We start from the raw sequence: 22836 nt of genomic DNA on the forward strand, positions 1-22836 counted from the left end.
ACCCCCCACTCTTCTCCCCCCCCAACAACCTAATAACAGAACAATGGGAAAGTAACCATAATAGCCCCCCCCCCATACAAGATAATAGCTCCCAATAGTAAAAATCCAGGTCCCACTTTGACACATTCAGTTAGATTGAGTAGGAGAAACAACAGCCTGTGAGAAAGCAATTCCATCATAAAGCGCTGGCTCTTTCTGAAAGCACATGACCAGGCAAAATTACCTGAGATGGCTGCCTACACACCAATATTACAACTAAAATAAAATACACTTGCTGGTTCAGGGATGAAATGTTATATTGTAGAGTGAATTATTTGCAGTGTAAACAGTGTCATTAGAAATAAAAATGACACCATAAAAATTATGACAGAATCCCTTTACATAATAAATAGTTGTTTTTTTATATAGAGTAATATAAATGCTCTTATAAATCAATATAATATTTAAGTGATATTTTCCATGTAACAGAATGCTAACAGTGATATTATGGATGTAAATCATAATGAGACAACATCACTAAAAGTAGACCCCACATTATTAAAGTATGGGCACTCCTTCTGTAATGTAAAGTCAGCTATTAGTTGTATAAAACTTCATTGTTGAAAAAAAATCATAGTCGTTTTGTATACATACATACATACATGATTACAACCATACTGCTCAGAATGTACATTTAATTTGACAGATACTGTTGTATTATTTGCTGTCCCATACATCCAAATCAGACTGGAAGTCCTTTTAATGGGTGGTTCGTCTTTAAGTTAACTATTAGCATGTTATAGAATGATCAATTCTAAGCAACTTTTTAGTTGGCCTTCATTTTTTATAGTTTTTAAATTATTTGCCATCTTCTTCTTCTCTTTCCAGCTTTCAAATGGGGTTACTGACCCCATCTGAAAAGCAAATGCTCTGTAAGGCTTAAAATGTATGTGTTATTGCTACTGTTTATTACTTATCTGTCTGCTTAAGCCCTCTCCATTTATATTCCAGTCTTTTATTTAAATAAATCATCATCATCATCATCATCATCATCATTTATGTATATAGCGCCAACAAGTTACACAGTTCTTTACATTAGATAAAGAACAGGGAGCAAACAGTTAATAACAAACAAGGGTTTACAGAGTAAAATAGGATCAGAGGGCCCTACTCGCAAGAGTTTACAAAGTAAAGGATTAGCTTACAATTGAGACATAGGGATTTTAGAAACAAATTTGTGAGGGAGAGAGTCTGACAGCTCAAGGCAGAGAGTTCCTGAGAAAAGCTGAAGGCTGAAGCCCAAGAGAAATCTTGTAAACGAGAATGGCCGGAAGTGATGAGAGTAGAAGAGAAGGTCAGAAGAGCAAAGTTTGCGCAGTGTATTCTGAAACCAGAGATGAAATAGAGGGAGGGGCTTCATTGTTCAGGGCCTTGAATGTGAGTATCAGTAATTTGAGTTTGATTCTAGAGGAGACTGGGAACCAGTGAAGAACATATCAAGGAGGAAGGGCAGACACAATCTGATCCAAGTGCAAACAGTATGTCAGTGGACCATGGCATTTGTTTACTAAGGTGAGCTAGACAGCAATATTGACCTGCACCATAAAAAGCATAAGAGCAGGTTTACTAAAGTGTGAGCAAAAATATCCAATTATAAATATATAGAGGGAAGATATACAGTATTCATTTCTGACCAGAAATGAATAGGGGCGGCATGCCGCCCAGCCGCATTATGGGGACGTTCGCGTCCCCATTCAACATCAGCTGCGCGTTTTTTCGGCGGCGCGCTGGGAAGGCGGGCGCTAGGACCGCGCGGCCGCCTGGTCGGACCGCGCAGCCTAGGGGCGGCCGGAGAGGAAATCCGGCGCTGTTTCTGACTGGTAGTGGTAAAGTACAATCTAGGCAGACTGTTTTCCATCCTCGACCACATGACTCTAGTCCCCCTTCATATCATCCTAAAAGGGCTAGGGTGTCTAATAGATTCTAACAATAAGTTGCCCTTGTACAAAACCAAAAACAGATTTGATTTATTAGTATTAAGATCTAATGTTGTCTCCCATGCAGGCCCCCATCTGTAATTATTAAGATTGAGTACAAAATTGTACTTTTTCTTTTTTTTATGAAAACCTTGTACAAAACAGCTTGATCATTTTTGGCCTGCAGCTTATTTGACCTAATCTCAGTATATCAAAATAACATCCTTATAAATGTCTTCCAGTAGTAATGGATTAAAATGATTATATAAAATAAATACATGTATACTGTAAGTCCATGCCATAGACATAGATGAAAGTGTATGTTTATGGCATATAGTGCAATATACATTTTTAACAGTGGGTAGACTGTGAGTTGCTCTTTATACACGTAAAGACAGAGCAATGATACAGCAGGAAACATCTTTTTTTGCTGGTCTTGGCCACACAACAGCGCATATACAAAGAACCCAGGTGGGGGAAGTTATCACTTTCTTTTATGTTGTTAATTCATACAACTGCTACCAGCCACATCCTGAAACAGGAAAACAAGAGAATACTTTCACCAGAGTAATACCTTCTGACTTTCTGTCTCAACATGCCAAATTTGGCTCTCTGTAGAGTTTCCAAAGAAGAGCTATCAGCCATTGAAAACTGATGAGGAACATTTAATATTACTACAAAATAGTGCTAGCTGCAATGTAATACATGAACCTAAATCTGTGATGAAGAATGCTTTAGTCTTTAGCTTCTGTATAATACACTACCATACCCATCTGCTTCATAGTAGGAAAAAAGGAAAAAGCTTCTTCTCATTTCTAGGATTCCAAGCCTGGATTTCAAAAATAAGCTCCTGCTTTGAGGCCAGTGGGAGCAAAATCCAAGGGGTTTTAGAGCCACATGTTGCTCACAAACTACTGGTTGGGGATCACTGCCTTACAAGCAAACTAAATCATTCAGAAAAAATACTTACCTAATTCTTCTGAAAACCCATATCCAACACAAGGTCTGCTGAGACCACTGCTATATATTGCATATAGGGAAATGTTTATGATACTTCCTGCATCTATCTTATCTGAAACGAAATATATGGGTAAATGAATAAATCTTTTATAATATGAAAAACAAAATGCATGCAAACAAAATCAGTAGGATTGTTTTAGGGACGCTTTAAGGCACAGGTAGGCCCAGAGCAAATATCCCATCAGTAGGGTTGCCACCAGGCGGTATTTTTGGCAGGTAAAAATGATAGCTAATCCCAATGTTATTAATAGGGAAAAAAGACAAATATATAGGAAGGTCGTTATTTTTTTCCAGAAAAGTTGGCAACCCTACTCATTAGTGGGCCCCCCCATCTTATGCCCAAATACCCAACAAACTGCTAACATAACTAATACTAGACCCACCCTAATTAGCAAGAAAAGGTTGCATATATATTGAGGGTGTTTACTAAAGACCTCCCATGCCATGAGGTCCATGGCTAATGAGCAGGTTTTTTCTGTTACACAGCCAAATGGTTCTATAAAATGAAATTTAAAAAAAAAATCTATAAAGGTTCAGAAGGTACAAGATATCCCGTGGCAACAGTGTAATAAAAAGTGGGACATTAAGTATACAGGTCAGATGTACAAATAAAGCTTACTGTTAATGTAAAAAAGCAATAAAGAATATGAAAACATAATATTTTCTATGAAAGATTAATGGAATTTAAAACAGAACATTATACTTGGATAAGTATCTTGCAAAGTAGAGTGAAAGATATACACTGTAATTGACATTTTGGAAAAGTTTCTATGTATTTTACCTTTAATGACAAAGCTTCTTTGCTCCTGTGGAATTTTATGCCATAAAACATCTTGTTTTCCATCACAAGGAAGCACCCACTGAATGATGAACCAAAGAACAGATGCTTCAGATCCTTTTGGAAGATTCCACAGGACTTGAATTCCAATTCCTGATCTGACTATTAGATTTTGTGGTGCTGGGAAAGCTATACAATTAGGCAAAAACAAAATGAAAGATGACTACGAAATGGAATACCAGAAATCCCGAATGTAATGTTAACTTGAATAGTAATTAGAGGTAAAAATTTTAAAAATACATACCCTCTCTGTCCTGTGGATCTTGTAAAACAGTAACCAAACTTGGATGAGAGTCTCCATATGAATTGAAGGCTGAAACAAAGATGGTCTTTATTCCTTTGGGTACTAGCGTTTTGCACTGGATTTGAGATTTTTTACAAATTTCAATAACAGTTTCTTTGCTTCCATTTATGAAGAACAGTTTATATCCTAAGGCTCTTCTCCATGGAACTTCAGGGGCCCTTGACTGGTACAGGAAATAATCAATGAGTATATGCAAAAATGTAGTCAACAGTCATGTTCAATGTTATAATGCAACAGCAAATACATCAGATACAGATGTGTTGTAATCTGATTTGGCTTTAATATTTGCAGTCAGTGCGAGAAACTTGATAACCAAACCCTTTGAAATATAGAAATTAAAAATGACCCAGATGAGATTTGCAGAGATTCCTGGCAGCACAACACACTGGAATGGTGCCCTGTACATAATGCCAGTCAACATTGTGTTCTGTACCTTGTGCTGGACCAAGAGCAAGGACAAACTTGGTACTGGTATAGGCTCTAAGGCACATGATAAACCAAACCTGGCACACAGATGCAATTCAACACAGGGACCCTTAATGTTTATAGTGTCTAAATACGACTAAATACAGAACATTTTGGTGGAGTACCCTGATAAAGGGACATACCCTCAAAATGTTGTGTATTTGGTTTGTCCTGTACCATTATACAGTGAGGGGACTGTCCCCTGCTGTGCACTGGATTATCAAGAGGGAGAGGTTTCCAAGGTGTGCCTCTGTGTATCGATATACATATAAACTCTAAGTGGCACAGCTTGAACCCCAATTCAGCACGTGCAGCTGTGCACATTGAAAATGAGCCCACATATACCCCAAATCATAAAAATATTTCATACAGTTTATAAATAAAAGTATACAACAATTGTAGCATTTGTACTCCTTGGGCTGATTAGACCAGACTTATTTTTTCAAAACCTATTTCTAGAATCAGCTTCTTCTATAATTAATTATACCTTTTATATGAACTTAGTGGGGGAGGCTGAAACTCTGCAAAGTAGGAGAGGTTTAAACCAAAAAGTCCAGTCCACACATACATATCATTAATCAAGGCATACATCTCTGCACTGTAACTATAAGCAGTATATTTAAAGAATTCCAGGTAAACTATACATGCTCTATTGCAATGAAAGGATATTTAAGTGGAATTATTACCTTTATAAAAACTGTAACTTCCTGACTTCCATTGGAATGCACTGGACCAAGAGATCTCCAGAGATCAAACATGACCATGGGAGCTGTCGCAAAGGAATAATGATATATTACCCATATTGTTCCAAAGCACCCTTCTCTCCCAGTGATGTGCACATTTATAGTAATAAGTATAATATCAATGTGAAAGAAATGCATTTTTTGTAATAACTATAGAGGTATTTACATTTTTTACTTTAGTCGTAACCTCTGCACCACAAAATAAATATTGTATACCATTCAGTAAGCAATAAATTATTAATTTATATAGGGACCCAAGTGAGTTATGTAATTATTTAAATATGTTGTTTTTATACATTACATGGATACTGATACAACTGTTTTTGTTCAACACAACAAAAGCTGTTCTTTTCCGTTATCTTTAATACTGTACCTATCTGTGGAATGTCTGTGGGATCACTCCAACTACTCCAGTAACTTTTTCCTGTCTCTTCTCTGCATCGGACTCTCAGGGCTTGTGCTTCTGAATTATTTTTCATTATAAGGATATTTGACTGGTTGAGTGCTTGTTCATTAACCTATTGGAAAATATTACATTCAATATTTGGCACAAGAATTGTTTATGGATACATAGGCAGTAAATCTTTTTCATGAGGTCAATTTTAAAATAGAGTTGCCATCTGCCCGGTTTTGACCTGGACACCCCAGTTTTTTGAAGGGCTGCCCCTAATTCTTTACTTGCCCCTCCATGCAGATTCTGTCCAGCGGAGTTCATGGGTGCCATATTTTTCTCTTTGGTAATCTTCAGAATGAGACCGGCAAATAACTGTGAATGACAACTGTGCATGTGCCGAAACTCATGAAAATTGCCAAAGTGCCAGTCTCATTCCGAAGATTACCAAACCCGCTGAAGATGGTGGCTGTGAACTCCACTGGACAAAATCTGTATAGAGGGGTAAGTAAAGAGTTAGGGGCATTTGCCCGGGGGACATCTAGGCTGGAGGGGAAGGGGGGGTCTATGTAGGGTAGGGGGGTTAGGGTTTTTTTTATTAAGGGTTTGTTTCTCCTTTAAAGGAGAAGATAACCATACATAACATAAGCATAGAGCTGCTTTAGATCCTGATAGGCCTAAAAAAAAACAAAGATAAAAAACAGGACATCTCACAACATGCAGTTGCCAGAGATTGGTAAGCAGCTTAACATGACCCTGTCACATTCACATGCATGCCCATAGACCATATACTTGTAATTATGCTGATGCATTCTTTCCGCTGGCCACCAGATGGAGCTGTGGATACACTGGGGATTATGGGTAAAAGAAGTGTTTAAAAGGTCATTTTAATTACACTGTTTGTAACTTGCACCAGAGGAAGGATCCTAGAGGTCCGAAACATGTAGTGCTGTGATAAAATAAACCCACATTTTGAAGACTCTCCGGTTTCCGTGATATCCCATAGACCATATACCAGTACGATCAAGAGGGGGTGATAGGGATAGAAAATTATTGAGACAGAGGCATTCTGGATACATGGATTAGGATGTGCGGTCCCGAGGGGCCTTCATGGCCAATTGGTTAACTTTTAAGTTGTTTTTTAACATAATGTTGGCCAGATTTCCTCAGTGTGATGATGATATATATTGATTAACTGGAGCTGTAATTCTTTTTTTTTTTGATTGATTAGAGCATATAATATGAAAGATTATGATTGTATACTTTACTTTACAGGGTGGAGGTCACCTAGAAATGACACTAAGGGGGTTATTTATCAAAGGTAGAGTTGTTTTTTCCATGAAAAATTCAAGTTTTCAAGGGTATTTTTCAGTCAAAACTTGAATTTCAGGTTTATAAAAAAAAAATCAAAAAATTAGCATTTTTTTTTTAAAAAAAACTTGAATTTTCCAAGATTTCTTATACCCTGAAGCTGGAAATAATTTGAATCTAAAAAACCACCATCTAAAACCTGTTGAGGTCATGTAGAATTAATGGCAGAGGTCTCTTAAACCATTTGAAGATGTTTGTAGCCTCCATAAGTTTTTTCAGTGGCTTTCACGCGAGTATTTTTCAACCCGACTAAACTGATTCCAGTTTTTACATTCAAGTTTTTCTTAAATTAGAAATTAGTTGTGAGTTAATTCAATGTCTAAAAAGCTCACAAAGCTCTAAAATTTAACCTTTGATAAATAACCCCCAAGTAATGTATAATCACTATGGATTTTAATCATTCAATGCTTTTAAGCAATATAAAACTGACACTTATTGCTGAAGATATGGCATTCATAAAAAAGTTTAATTACTTTTTTTATTACTATTGATGCTATTTATGCTCATTTATAATGATAATGAGCTATGTGGCACCTCCTTTTTTCACTTGCACATTTAAGCACATTTATGCACAGTTTTTCAAATGTGTGTTATCCTTGATAAAGGTCCTAATGTAGGACCGAAACTTTGAAATCACAGTATCATGTTGGAATAAAGAAACGTTATTATTGTTTCAATTATGGAGTGCTGAAGTTGTCACTTGTACATATACAATAATACATTTTATGCTGGCTTTTGATTTATATTTGTATTATATTATATTTTTTTTTTTTGTTACACTGTTGAAAATGCTGATACAAGGTCAGTGGTATCAACTTAATTCAACAATGCTAGAATGAATTGTATAAGAGCCTGCATGACAGATGTGTGGTTCTCTAACAGGTATCCAACATTATCTATTGAAAACAGATCTAACAGGTATCCAACATTACCTATGAACATGCGTCTATGGTGTATGAAACCAGCGTTCATATTTTTGAGAAAAATTCCCAAGCATGTCTTATTCATCAATTCATTCATCAAACATAAAGCTATACTGGTGCTTTGTTACCATTTGGCAGAAATGAAACACATTTTTAGACCTATTTATAAAACTTCTATTGCTGTGAAAATGTTTAATTTTTAATATTTGTTTATTGTGTTCTGACCATTTAATTGCATTTGTTTTTCACCTCATACCTGACAAAATCCAGGCTGCGCACTTCACCAAAAAATCTTGAAATACAACATATACTGTATCAACATATACTGTACTGCATCTACGGTTTATAAATTGGGCCCTTTATATTAGTAATGTTTCATTATGTCATGATGCATTATTGGTGAGTATATAGGAGATTTTTTTTACCAAGAGCTCAGCTATGTAGAGTGAGACTAAATTCTCTGCCTTATAAGTTACTCACCAAAGTCCACATTGTCTCATTTTCAGCTCTGTATGCCAGTTGACAGTAGTGTAAATGTGATAATGTTTGGTGTTTCCAGTGGACGAGGACTTTGAAATGTGAGTTAAGGACTTGAATCTCGATGGCAGGTGTGACAGGAATCACTGTAAAGGTGCATAGATAAATAAAAAATGAGTTTATGGAGTTTATGAGTTCATCTGGCTGCACTTATGACATTTTAGGGTTCCATAATATTGTGTAGGTATTAAATGTATATTTCTTTGATCAGCTGACTTAAACATATAAGGGTTCATTTACGGATGCAAAGTGTGCAAAGTGCAATTTGGGATATAGATGTTTTGTAACCCATAATGCAGCAGTTTTTCCAATAATTCCAGCTTCATTGTTGCCATACTCCATGTTGTGCAATTGCACAAATAAACACTTGCACATCCAGCATTTTGAGGGGGCATTTTCGGAGCACACATTCTCTGGCGTGCTTATTAATACAACCCGGGGCTACTTGGAGCTTCCACAAGGTCCATGGTTCCCAAGAGTCAATAGATGCAGTTGGTAAACCATTCATCAGAAGAAGCAAGATGGACGCATAAGCAATCATACAATCAAGTGTAGCAGCCTGTTTGGATGGGAGTATTGTTATGAATTGCGTCAATATGCACACACTCTGTAATGTCCATTTTGAAGCACCTGCACTTGCAAGGATCATTTGGAAATGATTCCTATAATCTTTGAAGTTAAAAATGCAAACATTTTATATTCAACTCATTTGACATATTCCTGTAATAAGCTGCAAAACCATCTATTCCCCAATGGAGAGACTCATCTTTCCTCTTGGACTTGTAATACAGAATGCTTTGGACCTGATGTTTTTCAGATTAGGAATCTCCATACCTTAAGTATGTTAAAAAATCATTAAAACATTTTTTCCTGCTAAAAAATAATTTGAACATACATTTTCAGTAGTATCTTTGTCGATTTTACCTATATTGTTCAGATGAATATGCAGAATATCTGATTTTGACTGCCCCAAGTCATTTCTGGCTTCAACAAAAACTTCGAATGACTTGTCACGTGATTTATTCACTGGAATTGTCACATTGTATGTGCTGCGTTTGAAATTTATTTGGTGATATTCATCTGTCTGCAGACTTAAAGGGTAAACAAGAATGAGTGAGTATAGTTATCATTAACTCATCAATGACCAGCACATTATATTATAGAGATTATTACACATATAGTAGCAAACTGTTACAAAGTGACGGTTAGATACCTAACACACTTTATGTGTGGAAGGCAGGGATCGGAAAAATGCTTAAAGAAACCTGACAGTTAGAATCATATGACTGGATGAAGGTAGAATGAAATATCCATTTACTTATGCATCTGCAATCTCATCCTAAAAAAATAAAACATTTTCAGCTGATAATATCCCTTTTCATGATACAAGAAACTATAATTAGAGTTTTCTGTCATTTTGGACTGGTACTTTACAAAATATACACTAGGAGGTGCTGCAGTCCAATAACATCTTTACTGTTTTAAAGCACTTTAGTCCCCAACACTGAATATTTACAATACGACAGAGCTAAAAAAATCCTGTAACTTTTTATTTCACCTCAATCATGAAGCCAATTGTAGCCAGTCTGCCCAGTAGATCACAATTTTGAGGATTAAGAGCACTTTGGGCTATAGGCTATTCTTAAGATATATCTCTCTATCTCACATATAACAAGTCATATATCTCTCTATATCATATTTCTTTATGCTGAAGTCAAAACAAATCAAAGCTTTCACACACCCCAATACCATTCCTAATTATAACTTGCTGGGTAAGTACATGAGTTATGGTGAACTACCCCTTTAAATTCTCTTGTACTTTAGGGGGCCAGTGTCAATAATATTTCACCTTGCCACAAAATAAATTGGGAAACCCTGAATCCAGGATTTGGTCGAATCAGAGTCTTTTTCAGCAGGATTCAGATTTGACTGAATCCAAGAGCCTGGCTGAACCAAATCTGAAAATGGAAAAATCTGGTTTGTGTGCAAAGGTATTCCGCCAAATCCGAAGAAGAGGATTTGGGATTCATCTGAACCCTGATTAGAGGGGTTCAGTGCATCCCTAAAAATAAGGTACGTTTGTGGGTCTCTGCAGATGAAATAATATGTATAGTGGCAGATTTAATAAAATTCTGACTGGTAATCCCAGTAGCTGTCTACTTATATTGCCTTTTAGCAAGTAAGTGGGGATGCATTTGGGGCACTAAAAATAATGTAATGCTCAAAGTGTCTCAAAGCACGCTGTGTTCCATTAACATGGTAGATTTGACTTTGCAGTGTTCAAGGTGCAGTAGGAGACTGCCAATGCCATTTCTTTGTTCTTGTTTAAAATTAAAGCGTATTAAAAAATGAAAACAAGTTTGTATTTCTTAATAAAATGTCAATAAAGAAATGTTCATAGTATTTAAAAAGGCTGGGAAACCTTTTAGAGCAAGAAAGAAGCATTGTTAGCCTCACACACAGTATGGTATCAAAACCCTTCAATGTTGTTAATAGTAATTGAACTGAGTTTGAAGAAGGAATGGTTTTGTGGCTGGTGCTAGCATGACCACAGCTATGAAAGATTCATTCAGTAGTAGATGTGTAAGCTATAAATGTAAATGTGCCTCACAACCATTGTAACAAACTGATACTGCTAACACCTTCACCACAAATAAGATACTTGTTATCTGCAAGCGTACAAGGAACCAGTCTGGGCTGGAAGTGCAGTTTCAATAAAACATATATTTAGTAAATCAAAGTCTGGAGAGTTATTGCTTGAAAGCAGATGAGAACCAATGCTTTGCACTTTGTCGGTCCTTTTAATCCCTTTTCTATGCCTTGTAAAGTAATATCAAGCATCTGCCCTCAAGGACTGATACAGCTCATACCAAAATGAATATACAAACGACATTGTTGTAACCAAATCATATAAGATGCGGCATGTATTTTAGTGTAAACACAGTTAAATATTCATGCAATGATAAAGCTATTATTCTCTTTCCATCAAATAAAGTCAGGGCTAGTACCAGTCCATAATGCTTATTTTATTACAGTTAGCAGAAACACCACTGCGTGCATTCAATTTTGGGAGAATATTAGATTTGCCATTTGAGCTAATAATGGTTATAAGGTAGCCTGTTAGTTTCTGAACAGAAAGAAATATTGCATTCTGGCCTGTACTGCACTCTACTTTTCTACACCTTTTTACCAGGGTTTACCACATTGGACCCTATTTTTAAAGGCCATTAATAAGCTGCCACAAAGTATCACCAGAAACCTATTAGTGGGCACAATAAGCCTCAATGGCATTTTTTTGCACTTTGCATGGCCTATTGTGCAAATAGCCTCTGGCCTCACCAGTGGCTCCAACAAATAGAGCCATGGAAGGGAGTGGATCTGCTTCATTCAGCCTGCAGAAAAAAAGCAGCCTGAAAGCAGTGGAGCCAATGCTTTATGTGCCCTCAGCCTTAAAGCTTATGTATTTTAAAGGTCATGTACTGACATAAGTGATCAATTGATTCAGTTGCCCATAGTGACCAATAAGCAATTATTTTTGATCAGTTTATCACCAGTAGGAAAATGAAACTAAATATCTGACTGGTAGCTATGGACAACTGCACTGGTTCCATGTAGCACTTATTTTTGTAAATCAATGCCTTTACGTATACAAGAAACTGTCTTGATGGTGGCGGTGATTACATGTTATAAGAAGGTTTTTGAGCCCCATGTCTGGAATCTCAAATATCGGATTGTTTCTGAAATGTTCATGGTAGCATTTTCATGATACAGTGTTGCAGGTTTGCATGTATGTTTTCCCTTGATGGTATGGAAAACATTACTGAATAAGGTGGATCCTGGCATGAAAATTTACCCAGCAAACAGGCCTTGTTTTTTGTTGCATAGCTGAGCTAGAGGCTCTCAAGCCATGATGATTAAATCTTTGTACTTAGAAAGGAAGTCTTCAGTTGCAGCGGTTAAAAATTATCTAGGTTAAAAGTACTCAAAAACAGGTTACATATGTATATAAGTGTTCAATATCATTTTAAATAATCTGCGTGGGAATTTTCTCTTGCTGCTGGCAGGAAGCATATAAAAAATGATATCACTTCTGTACATTTATATTAGAACTGTAATGTTAATTGTACACAGGCTATTAAAAAAGCAGGGCCAGATACACTGTTTTAAAGGGAGGGTTATGACATAACATTTACATTTTAAAAACTGGATATATGAACTTTCTTCAAACAGGGAAAATGTGTTGTCTTGTTTCCTGTTGCAGTTTTATCTGCAGTTTTATCTTTGAATTGTGTATATTTAAATGCAGGGCAACTTTCTAAATGAAATGGACCAGTGATATCTCGTAATGCATGTACAAGGTCCAGATTGTATCAGGATAATGATAGCAAAAAATAAATATAGCCCTTAGGGCAGTGGCACGACAGGTGTTTTTTCTAGCTGTGTTTCTGTGTGTAACTTTTGGAGTGAAAATGCATACTTTCACATTTCCACGCCAAAATCAACCCTGTGTGTGGACCGATAGGCTGGTGCTCTCTATGCACTGAGAGCATGGAGCAGAAGTCAGTAAATTGTCCTTAATTAAAGCAAGGGCCATATCTGGCTAACATTTTTAGCCAAATATGGATCTTGTATTGGTTCGCATTGGTATAGCCCAATGTAGAGCTGGCTACATGTCCAGTAGGGAAAAAAGTGATTAAAGGAGGTGCTCACATTACAATAAAGAAATGGAATAATAGCATTTTATGCCCTTGCAGAGCCACGGCTAAAAAGGCATTGTTCAGTGATGTTGTGTAATGGTGCAGGAGCATAAAATACATTATTTAATTATTAATAATATTAACAGTATACAAAAGTGAGACCTATCAAATCTGTCACGCTGCCTTGCTATGCAAATAATAATGCAAATCCCACTCATTTATGTAAAATTCACAGCCATATTCTTAAGCCCACTAAAAATTAATATTTTAATTCCTAATAGCAACAGGGGCTATAAACTGGCTCACAAACATAGATATATATCTATATTTATAGCCACTTTCAAAACTAATTCTTACACACCATGAGCATTTCAACATTTAGTTACAGCATCCATGCCCAGTATGAAGCCTTTTAACATTAACGTTTTAATAAAATGACAAATGATAGTAAAGTAATACTTAAACACTCAGGGAAGTGCTTTGGTTACCAACCCTCAACCTGCTTTGGTACTACAAAGCCACAAAATTCGAAAATGATGCTGCAAGAGGAGTTTGGGTGCTTTTTCAGTTTATATGAGCAAAGTCAGCCTCTAGCCTAGGTCATGTGAGCATCTAGATGTAAGTTCAGCAATTGGAGCAGTATCAGCATGCATTGGCATAAAATAACAAACAATATAAATGATACAGATTAGCATGCAGTTGCATACACATGCAACTGCATGCTAATCTGTATCATTTATATTGTTTGTTATTTTATGCCAATGCATGCTGATACTGCTCCAATTGCTGAACAACACATTAACTCTTGGCACAGGATAAACAATTATGTAATGTGTCAATCACAGAGAGAAATGTCTTTCTCATTACTCTATGAATAAGTCTTCTCCATCTATAAATACAACCTTATGATCATTTTTTGTCCAGTCAATTAAAGAAAGATCAGCTTGTAGGGGAGCGCAGTTAGCAAGTTATGAAAGATTCAAATGTGCATGCTATATTACAGCCACAGTTATTTTTATGTCAATTCTTAGTATCTTCACATGGCATCTAAACTATACATTTCATATTGGCAATATATTGACATATTTATGAACCTGTGAGCAAAGTTGTTCTCACACTAGAAAATTAATTCCTTGGAAATTTGGCAACAGGATACCCAGGGGATTGGTCAATCAAATATTCCAACCTATTTGGTTTGGAATATGATGAGAGGACATGATGCCTATATACCTTCATGTAAATTTCCTGAATAAGGTAATTAAGCAAATATAAATAAAATGTAAGCTGTGATTTGCTTTGTATTTGCTTGTTATTAAACCCATTACACACATATACAGAGATAAGGATCAATTCACCACACATACTTTTTGATGTGCACTGTATATTCAGTGCTTATTTGTGTCTCCCATCCTTTTTTCAAAGTACAGGTCATTATGCTTGAATTTTCACCAGATGAACAAGTTAAATTAATGGCAGGATCTGGGGGATCTGCAAGAAAAAAAAAACACACCATTGTTACCCCATATATACAAAAACATACATTTGTTTTGAGCGTAAACAGCATAACCTGCCTCTTTAATTGGAAGCACATGCAAATTTACCAAAAATTTTAATAATGTTCTAATACTTATTGTTATATAATTCTAATAATCTGGGGGCACTGTTGTACTAAAACAATGGTGTCGGCCATTCCTGTTTACTTACATTGACATTTATTATTTAAGGAACTTGCCAGTGTTACTTTAAGTTTAAAATACAATGTGATAACTTCAGAGTTATTCTCTCAAAATAGAAATCTGGTGGGTTGATTAACCCTATACTGAAATGTATGGAGTCAGCAGCCAATAAAGACGGGGATGTTATTTTCTAGCAGTTTTACTGGTTAGTTTACTGGCCAATGAATAAAATTGATCCTATTTGTCCCCTCAAAATGGAATCATGAGGTACGTGAGTCTGCAATATAGTAGCCTTAATAGCACAGGCCAGACAATCAAATTGTTGCCAGTTTTGAATACTACCCTGTACTATTATTAACAAGTAACTGTTTGGTAACAACTCCTAGAGGTTAACTACTTTTTTTTCAAGTTCAAGTCAAAGGGGTTCTTCACCATTAAATTACCTTTTAGAATAATGTAGCGTGTGATATTCTAAGATAATTTGCAATTGGTCTTTATTTTTTATTATTTGTGTTTTTTTGAATGATGTAGCTTTATGTTCAGCAGCTCTCCAGTTTGGAATTTCAACAGGTTGCTATGGTCTAACTTACCAACCAGGTAGTGATTTGAATGAGAGGCTGGTTATGAATAGGGGCTGAATAGATAGAAGAGTAATAAAAAGTAACAATAACAATACAATTGTAACCTCACAGAGCAATATTAGCAATACACTGGAAAAATATGATTTCTGATTAAGCGTTAACTTATAGGTGAACTACTCCGATAAAACCATAGTAAGATACATAAATAAACTTGCTGTAAAGCTAAACTGAAAGCATTTGGGCAAACCTTTGGAGTACACTAGTAAAACAAGTTTCTAATTGTATTACAGATATAATAGTAAGCTAATTGCTATTGTGCTTCCTCCTTTCTAATTATTTTCTTCAAAGTAAGAAAGGAATAAAAGTATTATTTCCTTAACTGTGCCTCAGTTCCACAGATGCTTGACAAAGGGGTTACGCCTCGAAACGTTGCATCCGCAATAAATCAGCAAGGGGTTTCCCTGCTAGAAGTAACCCAAGTTGTGCCAGTGATTTCTTGCTTTTCACGTGGACTTTGAGGTTTCCAATGCCTCCTTCACTGAGCACATGGGACTCGTACACATTGGGAAGGCCAGGGTGTACGAGGGTAATTTCTTTTCTAATTCCCTCAGTTCCACAGATACCATGTCATTGCTTCAGAAGGTTACAACCTTTTACCTATTTTGTAAATTTATTCAACAGTAATTGCTGTTATAGACATACATTTCCTCCTACATGAATTGAATTGTATTGTACTACTGTAAAAAAGAGGAAGGGAGAGAAACTGGGTTTTCCCAGAGGAATATAGTGCCATAAGGTAGAGGGAAATATAACAATGTTATAAATATAGGTTGAGAACATACAGTACTGCAGAACAGTCAAATGACCTCTCCCTAGAGAGATGTATTGTACATGGCAGAGGGTTGTGCAGTAGTGTACAACTGCAGGAACCATCTTTCCTAAGGTGGTGGAAAATCTTGCAGAGCATGAATTGTGCTACGTGCTTTGCAAGTTCCATTTTAATTATTTTGGCATGTTTAAAATAGTAATTGAAAGTGTATTTCATAATCTTTTTTTTTACCAAGCTAGACAGCAAAAGATACTTACATCCAACTTTTAAATCTTTCCAGCATATTGCATGATTTCTTCCATTGCAGCTGATAGAGCAGTAGATAGAGTAAGAATGTCTGACATTATAGAGATGAACACCAGCTGATGTCTGATTCGTCCAGTCTGTTTTAACGGATTTGTTATTGAGCAATACTGTTATCGTGCCTGGTTTCGGACAGTCTTTCATTTCAGATACACAAGTTATAGATACATTTGTTCGCATTGGGACAACCAAAGAAGGTTTAACGGCGATCTGTCCAGAACAATTAATGAAACCTATAGAAAAGAATCAGACAATTTTATATGTTCATTCTGGTTCACATGTTTTAAACTACAATAGTTAGAGTTCTGCTAGGCAGCAGTTCCTGGTTCAACTTTAGGTATGTTACGGATACTAACATCAGAAGAGAGTTTTTTGGTTCTTGATGGGAAAACTAGGTTGCACTATGCTATGATGCAAAAGTAATAAAGTAATTATATTAATAAACTTTGAAGCCAACAAGACATATGGTTTCTACACTGGCAATACTGTCCTCTCTCTATACTTGACCATTAAAGGGGAACTAAAGCTTAACTAAAGAAGTAGTAGTAGAAATGTTGTACATTATGCTCTGGGGTTTTCTACCAGCCCAAAGCAACCACAGCCTTTTAGCAGTAAAGATCTGTGTCTCTCAACGCGCCCCTGCAACTCCCCATCTTATTTTCTACTGATTTACTGCACATATTCTGGGTTACTGACACTTTCCTGAGCTTAAAGGAGAACTAAACCCTACCCCTACCCCACTACCCTACATAGACACCCCTCCAGCCTAGCTGCTACCCCGGGCAAATGCCCCTAAGTTTTTACTTACCCCTCCATGCAAATTCTGTCCAGTGGAGTTCACAGCAGCCATCTTCTTCTCTTCGGTAATCTTCGGAATGAGACTGCATAGCAGCGCCTGCGAAGTTGGAGCAATCTTCTGTTTCGCAACAACTACGCATGTGCCTAAACTTACGAAAATTGCTGAAGCCTGGTCTTTTTCCCAAGATTACCGAATCGGCTGAAGATGGCACCCGTGAACTCCGCTGGACAGAATCTGCATGGAGGGGTAAGTAAAGACTTAGGGGCTTTTGCCCGGGGTAGCAGCTAGGCTAGGGGGGGTCTATGTAGGATAGGGGAAAGGGTTTTTTTTAACTTAAGGGTTTAGTTCTCCTTTAAGGACCAACACACAATATACGGTATATTGATATTTGCAGTAAGAAAGTGTCAAAATGTAAGTAATCTGTTTTATTAAAACATGGCAGCTCTGAAACCAGTGCAATAAGCATCAGTATTTAATAATCAGTCCTGTAGCATCAGCTTCTAGGACAAGTAAACCTCATTTTCTGCTTGATAATTTTGCAAACGACCCTGAAGCTTAGCTTCTAAACAGCTGCCGAAAGCATAGTGATCATGTGACACTTTTAACAAATTCCAAGATGGGAAAATCCTATAACAATTTTTAAGACCTGGATAATTACTACTACAGACACTAAATCTTCAGGCTGGTGCAATAAATTCAGTATATAAAATATGGCATATTTACTAGCCATATTTTAACATTGTGGAATTCTCTCCCGGAATTGTGGCATTCTCTCCCTGAATCAGTCATACTGGCTGATAAATTAGATAGCTTTAAGAAGGGATTGGATGGCTTTTTGGCAAATAAAGGAATACAGGGTTATGAAATATAGCTCTATGTACAAGTTGATCCAAGTTTGAACTTGATGAACTTGTGTCTAACTTACTATGTTACAATGTTACAATGCATGGATATTCATTTTTAGGGTTCAGTACTGTAGCTGTACTGGTTTCAGTTGACAGACACAGCCTTTCATTCTTTATTATAGGGAGTATTTCTGTTTTGGGGACCAGTCTGATACTACTGTCACATTATTGTCCTCTTAACCCTTTCAGTTCTTGCTCACTTTGGCTCCAAACTCATATTTAACTCGTCTCTATCCTCAGTTTTTTTCCTTTTGTTTGAATGAAAGATGTTGACAGTCAGAAGAATTAAGTTGTGGGCTAGGGGCTTGAACAAGCAAGAAGGAATTGGGTTAAGAACATAATAAGAATGGACTGCAAAATTAGTTAAAGGAGAAAAGGAGATGGGAACCCATTTACCAACAGCAATCAAATTTTGCTTTGATTGTTCTTCTTGCAGCTGGCTGAACAAAGTTAGCCATTAATTGATTACTGTGGGTTATTGCCCAAATGCAGATTTGCCTAGATGTGTAGGAGGGCATAAGCATCAGGTTATCTATGAATGGCATCCATGTCAGTGCTGGGTGCAAATTTTGCTACTGGGCTCGTAGGTCTTCAGTTACATTACAGATCAAGGTTATTTTCTATCAATTGGCAAAGTCTTAAAGAGAGTCTTAAAGAGGGTACACAGGGAAGTGACAGGCAGACAGTGAACACAGAAAACTGTCAGATTACTAGTATTTTAAATTTTATAAATCACTGCAATGCTTATTTTGCAGGAATTTGTACATAGAAATACCTTACCTTCACAAGTTCTGAGTATTAGTATGTGTACTATCCAGGCTCTGCTCCATCGATAGGAAATATTTCCCATATTTGCAGTGTTTAATAGACTTTTTTATTCTGTAGATCACAATGATATAATATTAGTTTTACTTAAATGGGTAGTTCAATGTATAACTTTTAGTATGATGTAGACAGTGGTACTCAACGTGGTAGGTCTTAATTGCTCTAGAAAAAGTTGTAAAAAATAATGCTTACAATAGGTCTATAAGTGTATTTACAGGTGAACTTATTAATGCAAAAACAAAGAACATTTAGGGAATTATTTACTAAAACATTATTATTTTTTTCTCATATTTTACCAGAAACACACTCAACCTAACTCCCAAAAATCTAAAAATTCAAGGTTTTTATGAACATATCGAATTTGTAGAGTTTATTGGCTGAAAAACTTGACTACCTCAAATTTATTGAGTTTCCATCCGAAAACCAGCGTCACCCCAAAACATCCGAAAATTTTGAAGGCAAAAAACATCTTCAAATGGTTAAAGGGACCTCTGCCATTTACTTTTACATGAAATCTCAAAAAATGTGAGTTTTTTTCTCTAAAAATTCTAGCTTTTCTAGCATAAAAAACTCTAATTTTAAGAGGAAATAAAATCCGAACTTCAATAAATAGATCCCTTACTGTACCAGTGCAATGCCCAGTGTAAGTACAGAGGGTCTTTTTTACTTTTCCAGGCTGTCCAGTGATCGGTACTTATAGTCCAGTGCCTTGTCTCTGTCTTGTCCAACTTGTGAACTGACATTTTTCTAGTACTTGTTAAATAAATGAATTGTAACCTGAAATGTCCCCTAACACTAGTGTCCATGTGCTCTAAATTTGGAAAACCCATAGCCTGATGAACTATCAGTGATCAAAGCAAGTAAGCTGTGTGGGAATAGTTGTAAACTGCCCCTTGCTCACTGAGAAGGACACACGTTTGATTTGGAAATGGCTATTTCAAATCCTATCTTTAAAAAATGGGGCTTACAGTAAAATTCATAAGATGGACATATATAAGCTAAAATAATTACCAAAAGTTAAGCAGGTATGGAGAAGGCTGCAATATAGTGAAACATATAGAAATATACAGCCAAGAAGGAAGCTCATATGAGCAAATTACTAAAAATGTAACAGGTTTGGAGAAGGGTATATATAGGGGCAGATTTATCAAGGGCCGAATTTCTAAGTTAAAAAACGTCGAAATTCGACCATCGAATAGGCTAAATTCGATAGTCTAACTTTTCTTTTTGAATTTTTTTTGGCCGTTTTCAGCGAATCTAAATTGTTAGATCGATCATAGAAATCTTTTTTAGTCGATCGATCGAACGATTTTCAAAAAAAAAACGTAGACTTTTTAAAACGTAGCCAAATTTTGGCTATAGGTTCTAGGAGGTCCCCATAGGCTAACATAGCAATTCGGCAGGTTTAAGGTGGCGAAATGTCGAAGTCGAACTTTTTTAAAGAGACGGTACTTCGATTTTCGAATGGTCGAATTTTCAAAGTATTTTCAATTTGAATCAAAGTCGAATTTGGCCTTTTCGATGGTCAAAGTACCCAAAAATTACTTCAAAATTTGAAGTTTTTGAATTCGAAAATTCACTTCGAATTCACTTCGATCCTTAGTAAATGTGCCCCATAGTGTATATAGTTATGTTTCTATGCAAATGCTGTAAAATCTACATTTTATACCTCAAACAAGGCAGATTATATTATAACAGATCTTGAGAGGTATCACACAGCCCACACATCCTGCTGTTAACAGGTAACAATAATTCTTACAGCTAAGTCCTAACCTTTAAAAGTGGGATCACCAGTATACGAGCAAGAAATGAGAACCAACCATTCCTGAACACTACACATGTCTGAAAGATGTCTTTGAGGGGGATCCATGCACCACTATGTTGGTTCTTCACCTCCACCTACTCCCAGGCAGAGGTGTAGTGTAACCTGCCTAGGTCCCCTATTACAACATGCATGCAATCCACAATTCCCTTATGCATACAAATTTGGTAGTGTGAGGTCTGCTCTCTATATTGTTATGGCACTGCCTCCATGCTAAAATATACCAGAGGTGTCTTTCTGAGTGGACAAACAATCCTTAGGAATCCCTACTTTAGAGGAAACAGACCTCGTGAGCCTCAATTTTTCTGGAGTCATAGGTAACCCTTGATTTTGTTCACCCACGGGGGGGCCAGAAGACAAATTTTTGTGGGGGATCTTAGCCCTGCAAAGTTACGCCACTGCTACTCACTCTAATGAACCAACTCTGTCCATTACCTAGTCTAGTATAGAGACTCATTTCCTTTATAAAGCATGGCTAAAGCTCTGTGTATACAATCCATTTGGTCTCTGAGAGCAGGGACATTATTTTAAACTATCTAACCTGCCTAAGTACCCCCAAATATATTAAACTTTGCTCATGTCTGATAACCTCCCCACATCAATACAAAATTCATCAGCACACCACTTACTTAATTTTTAAGGGTGCATACACTTCCTGGCTGCTTCAGAAACCAAATAGTATCCAGTGACTTTGTATGGATGGAGCAGACCTATGGTTAATGTCTTTTCAATCCATTTATTGCAATAAATGGATTGAAAAGGCATTCGTTATAGGTCTGCTCCTTCCATACAACCTCCCCACACCCACATCTAAGACTTGATCTCTATTATTAAGTATTCTTCAGAAGCAACAGTATACTTTCTCTCACCTTTTCTATAAAAAATCTTATAGAACCTTTTAAAAATTCTACACTGATCTAAAAGCACACCAATCATGCTTTCAACCTCTGTTCAATCAAATTGTCTGGGGGCACCTGAAGTCTTGTTCTTGCAAACATAAGTTTGCCATTCCAGAGCTCCTTAAACTTGAAACAACAGTTACTGAAATTATTGCCATGGAATTGTGCAGATTGGATAAGTGTCAATCCAGACCCCCTACTGGTTAACCTCTACTCACCTGGGGGACTTATTTGCATGCCTGGAAATTAGAATGGCTGTGAGTACTTTCACAAACTGGAAATTACCCACTGACAATAACAAGGTTGATGAAAGTTCACACACCATGATAATCATACCATAACTTGAGGGTTGGTTTAGCTTTTTCTCCAACACGGAACATACATCTGTTCATTTAGACTTTTGCACAATGACAGTTATTGAGAGCAGGATCCTCATTGTCACAGACTAAATAAAGTGTTGAAGAGAAACCACTGGAGCTTTTCTCATCAAATAAAATCTGACCCATTTGCTAAATTTCACATTCTGAACTGAAAAGTACACATATAAAAAGAAATGTTATTTGATAAAAACAAAAGCAGTTTTTCTGTGTCCTTAATTATGCTGTAACAAACTGAAATATTAACAGTAGCATTCACAAATACTGTATACTGTAAAATATACTGTAATACTTCACTTTAATTTAGTCTTAATTTATAATTTAGTCTTACATTATAACATATTTTGAAACATATATATATTTTGTAACTCTTACCTTCATACGGCGCTTTGTTCTGCTTCTTGCTCTTGGCATCTTTAAAATCTGAAGTGAAAAAAACCCCTTGTCTGCTTATCACTGTTCACCCGAGAATACACGCCTACCTGCTGCTCAATGCTATGTATAAATCTAGGACACAGAAATTTCAAGGCATGCAAATTTAGTGGGCTGATTTATACTCAGGATGCAACCCCTGAT

General features: G+C 36.4%; 1 protein-coding gene across 1 annotated transcript in view; it reads right to left on the reverse strand.

The window, feature by feature from the left end:
• LOC108714212 (interleukin-12 receptor subunit beta-2) overlaps positions 1–22731 on the reverse strand; it is a 33905-nt gene extending 11174 nt beyond the window's left edge. Inside the window, exons 1-11 of the mRNA XM_018258212.2 lie at positions 22636–22731; positions 19118–19216; positions 16588–16866; positions 14609–14732; positions 9472–9638; positions 8491–8633; positions 5699–5843; positions 5269–5351; positions 4058–4280; positions 3757–3942; positions 2926–3027 (exon numbers count right to left, since the gene is read on the reverse strand). Coding sequence (XP_018113701.1) covers positions 2926–3027; positions 3757–3942; positions 4058–4280; positions 5269–5351; positions 5699–5843; positions 8491–8633; positions 9472–9638; positions 14609–14732; positions 16588–16866; positions 19118–19187 — 1522 coding nt within the window. The 5' untranslated portion in view covers positions 19188–19216; positions 22636–22731. The remainder of the gene's footprint in view (positions 1–2925; positions 3028–3756; positions 3943–4057; positions 4281–5268; positions 5352–5698; positions 5844–8490; positions 8634–9471; positions 9639–14608; positions 14733–16587; positions 16867–19117; positions 19217–22635) is intronic.
• Positions 22732–22836: the final 105 nt, after the last annotated feature.

Source organism: Xenopus laevis, chromosome 4L (assembly GCF_017654675.1).
Source record: "Xenopus laevis strain J_2021 chromosome 4L, Xenopus_laevis_v10.1, whole genome shotgun sequence".
Lineage (NCBI taxonomy): Eukaryota > Metazoa > Chordata > Amphibia > Anura > Pipidae > Xenopus > Xenopus laevis.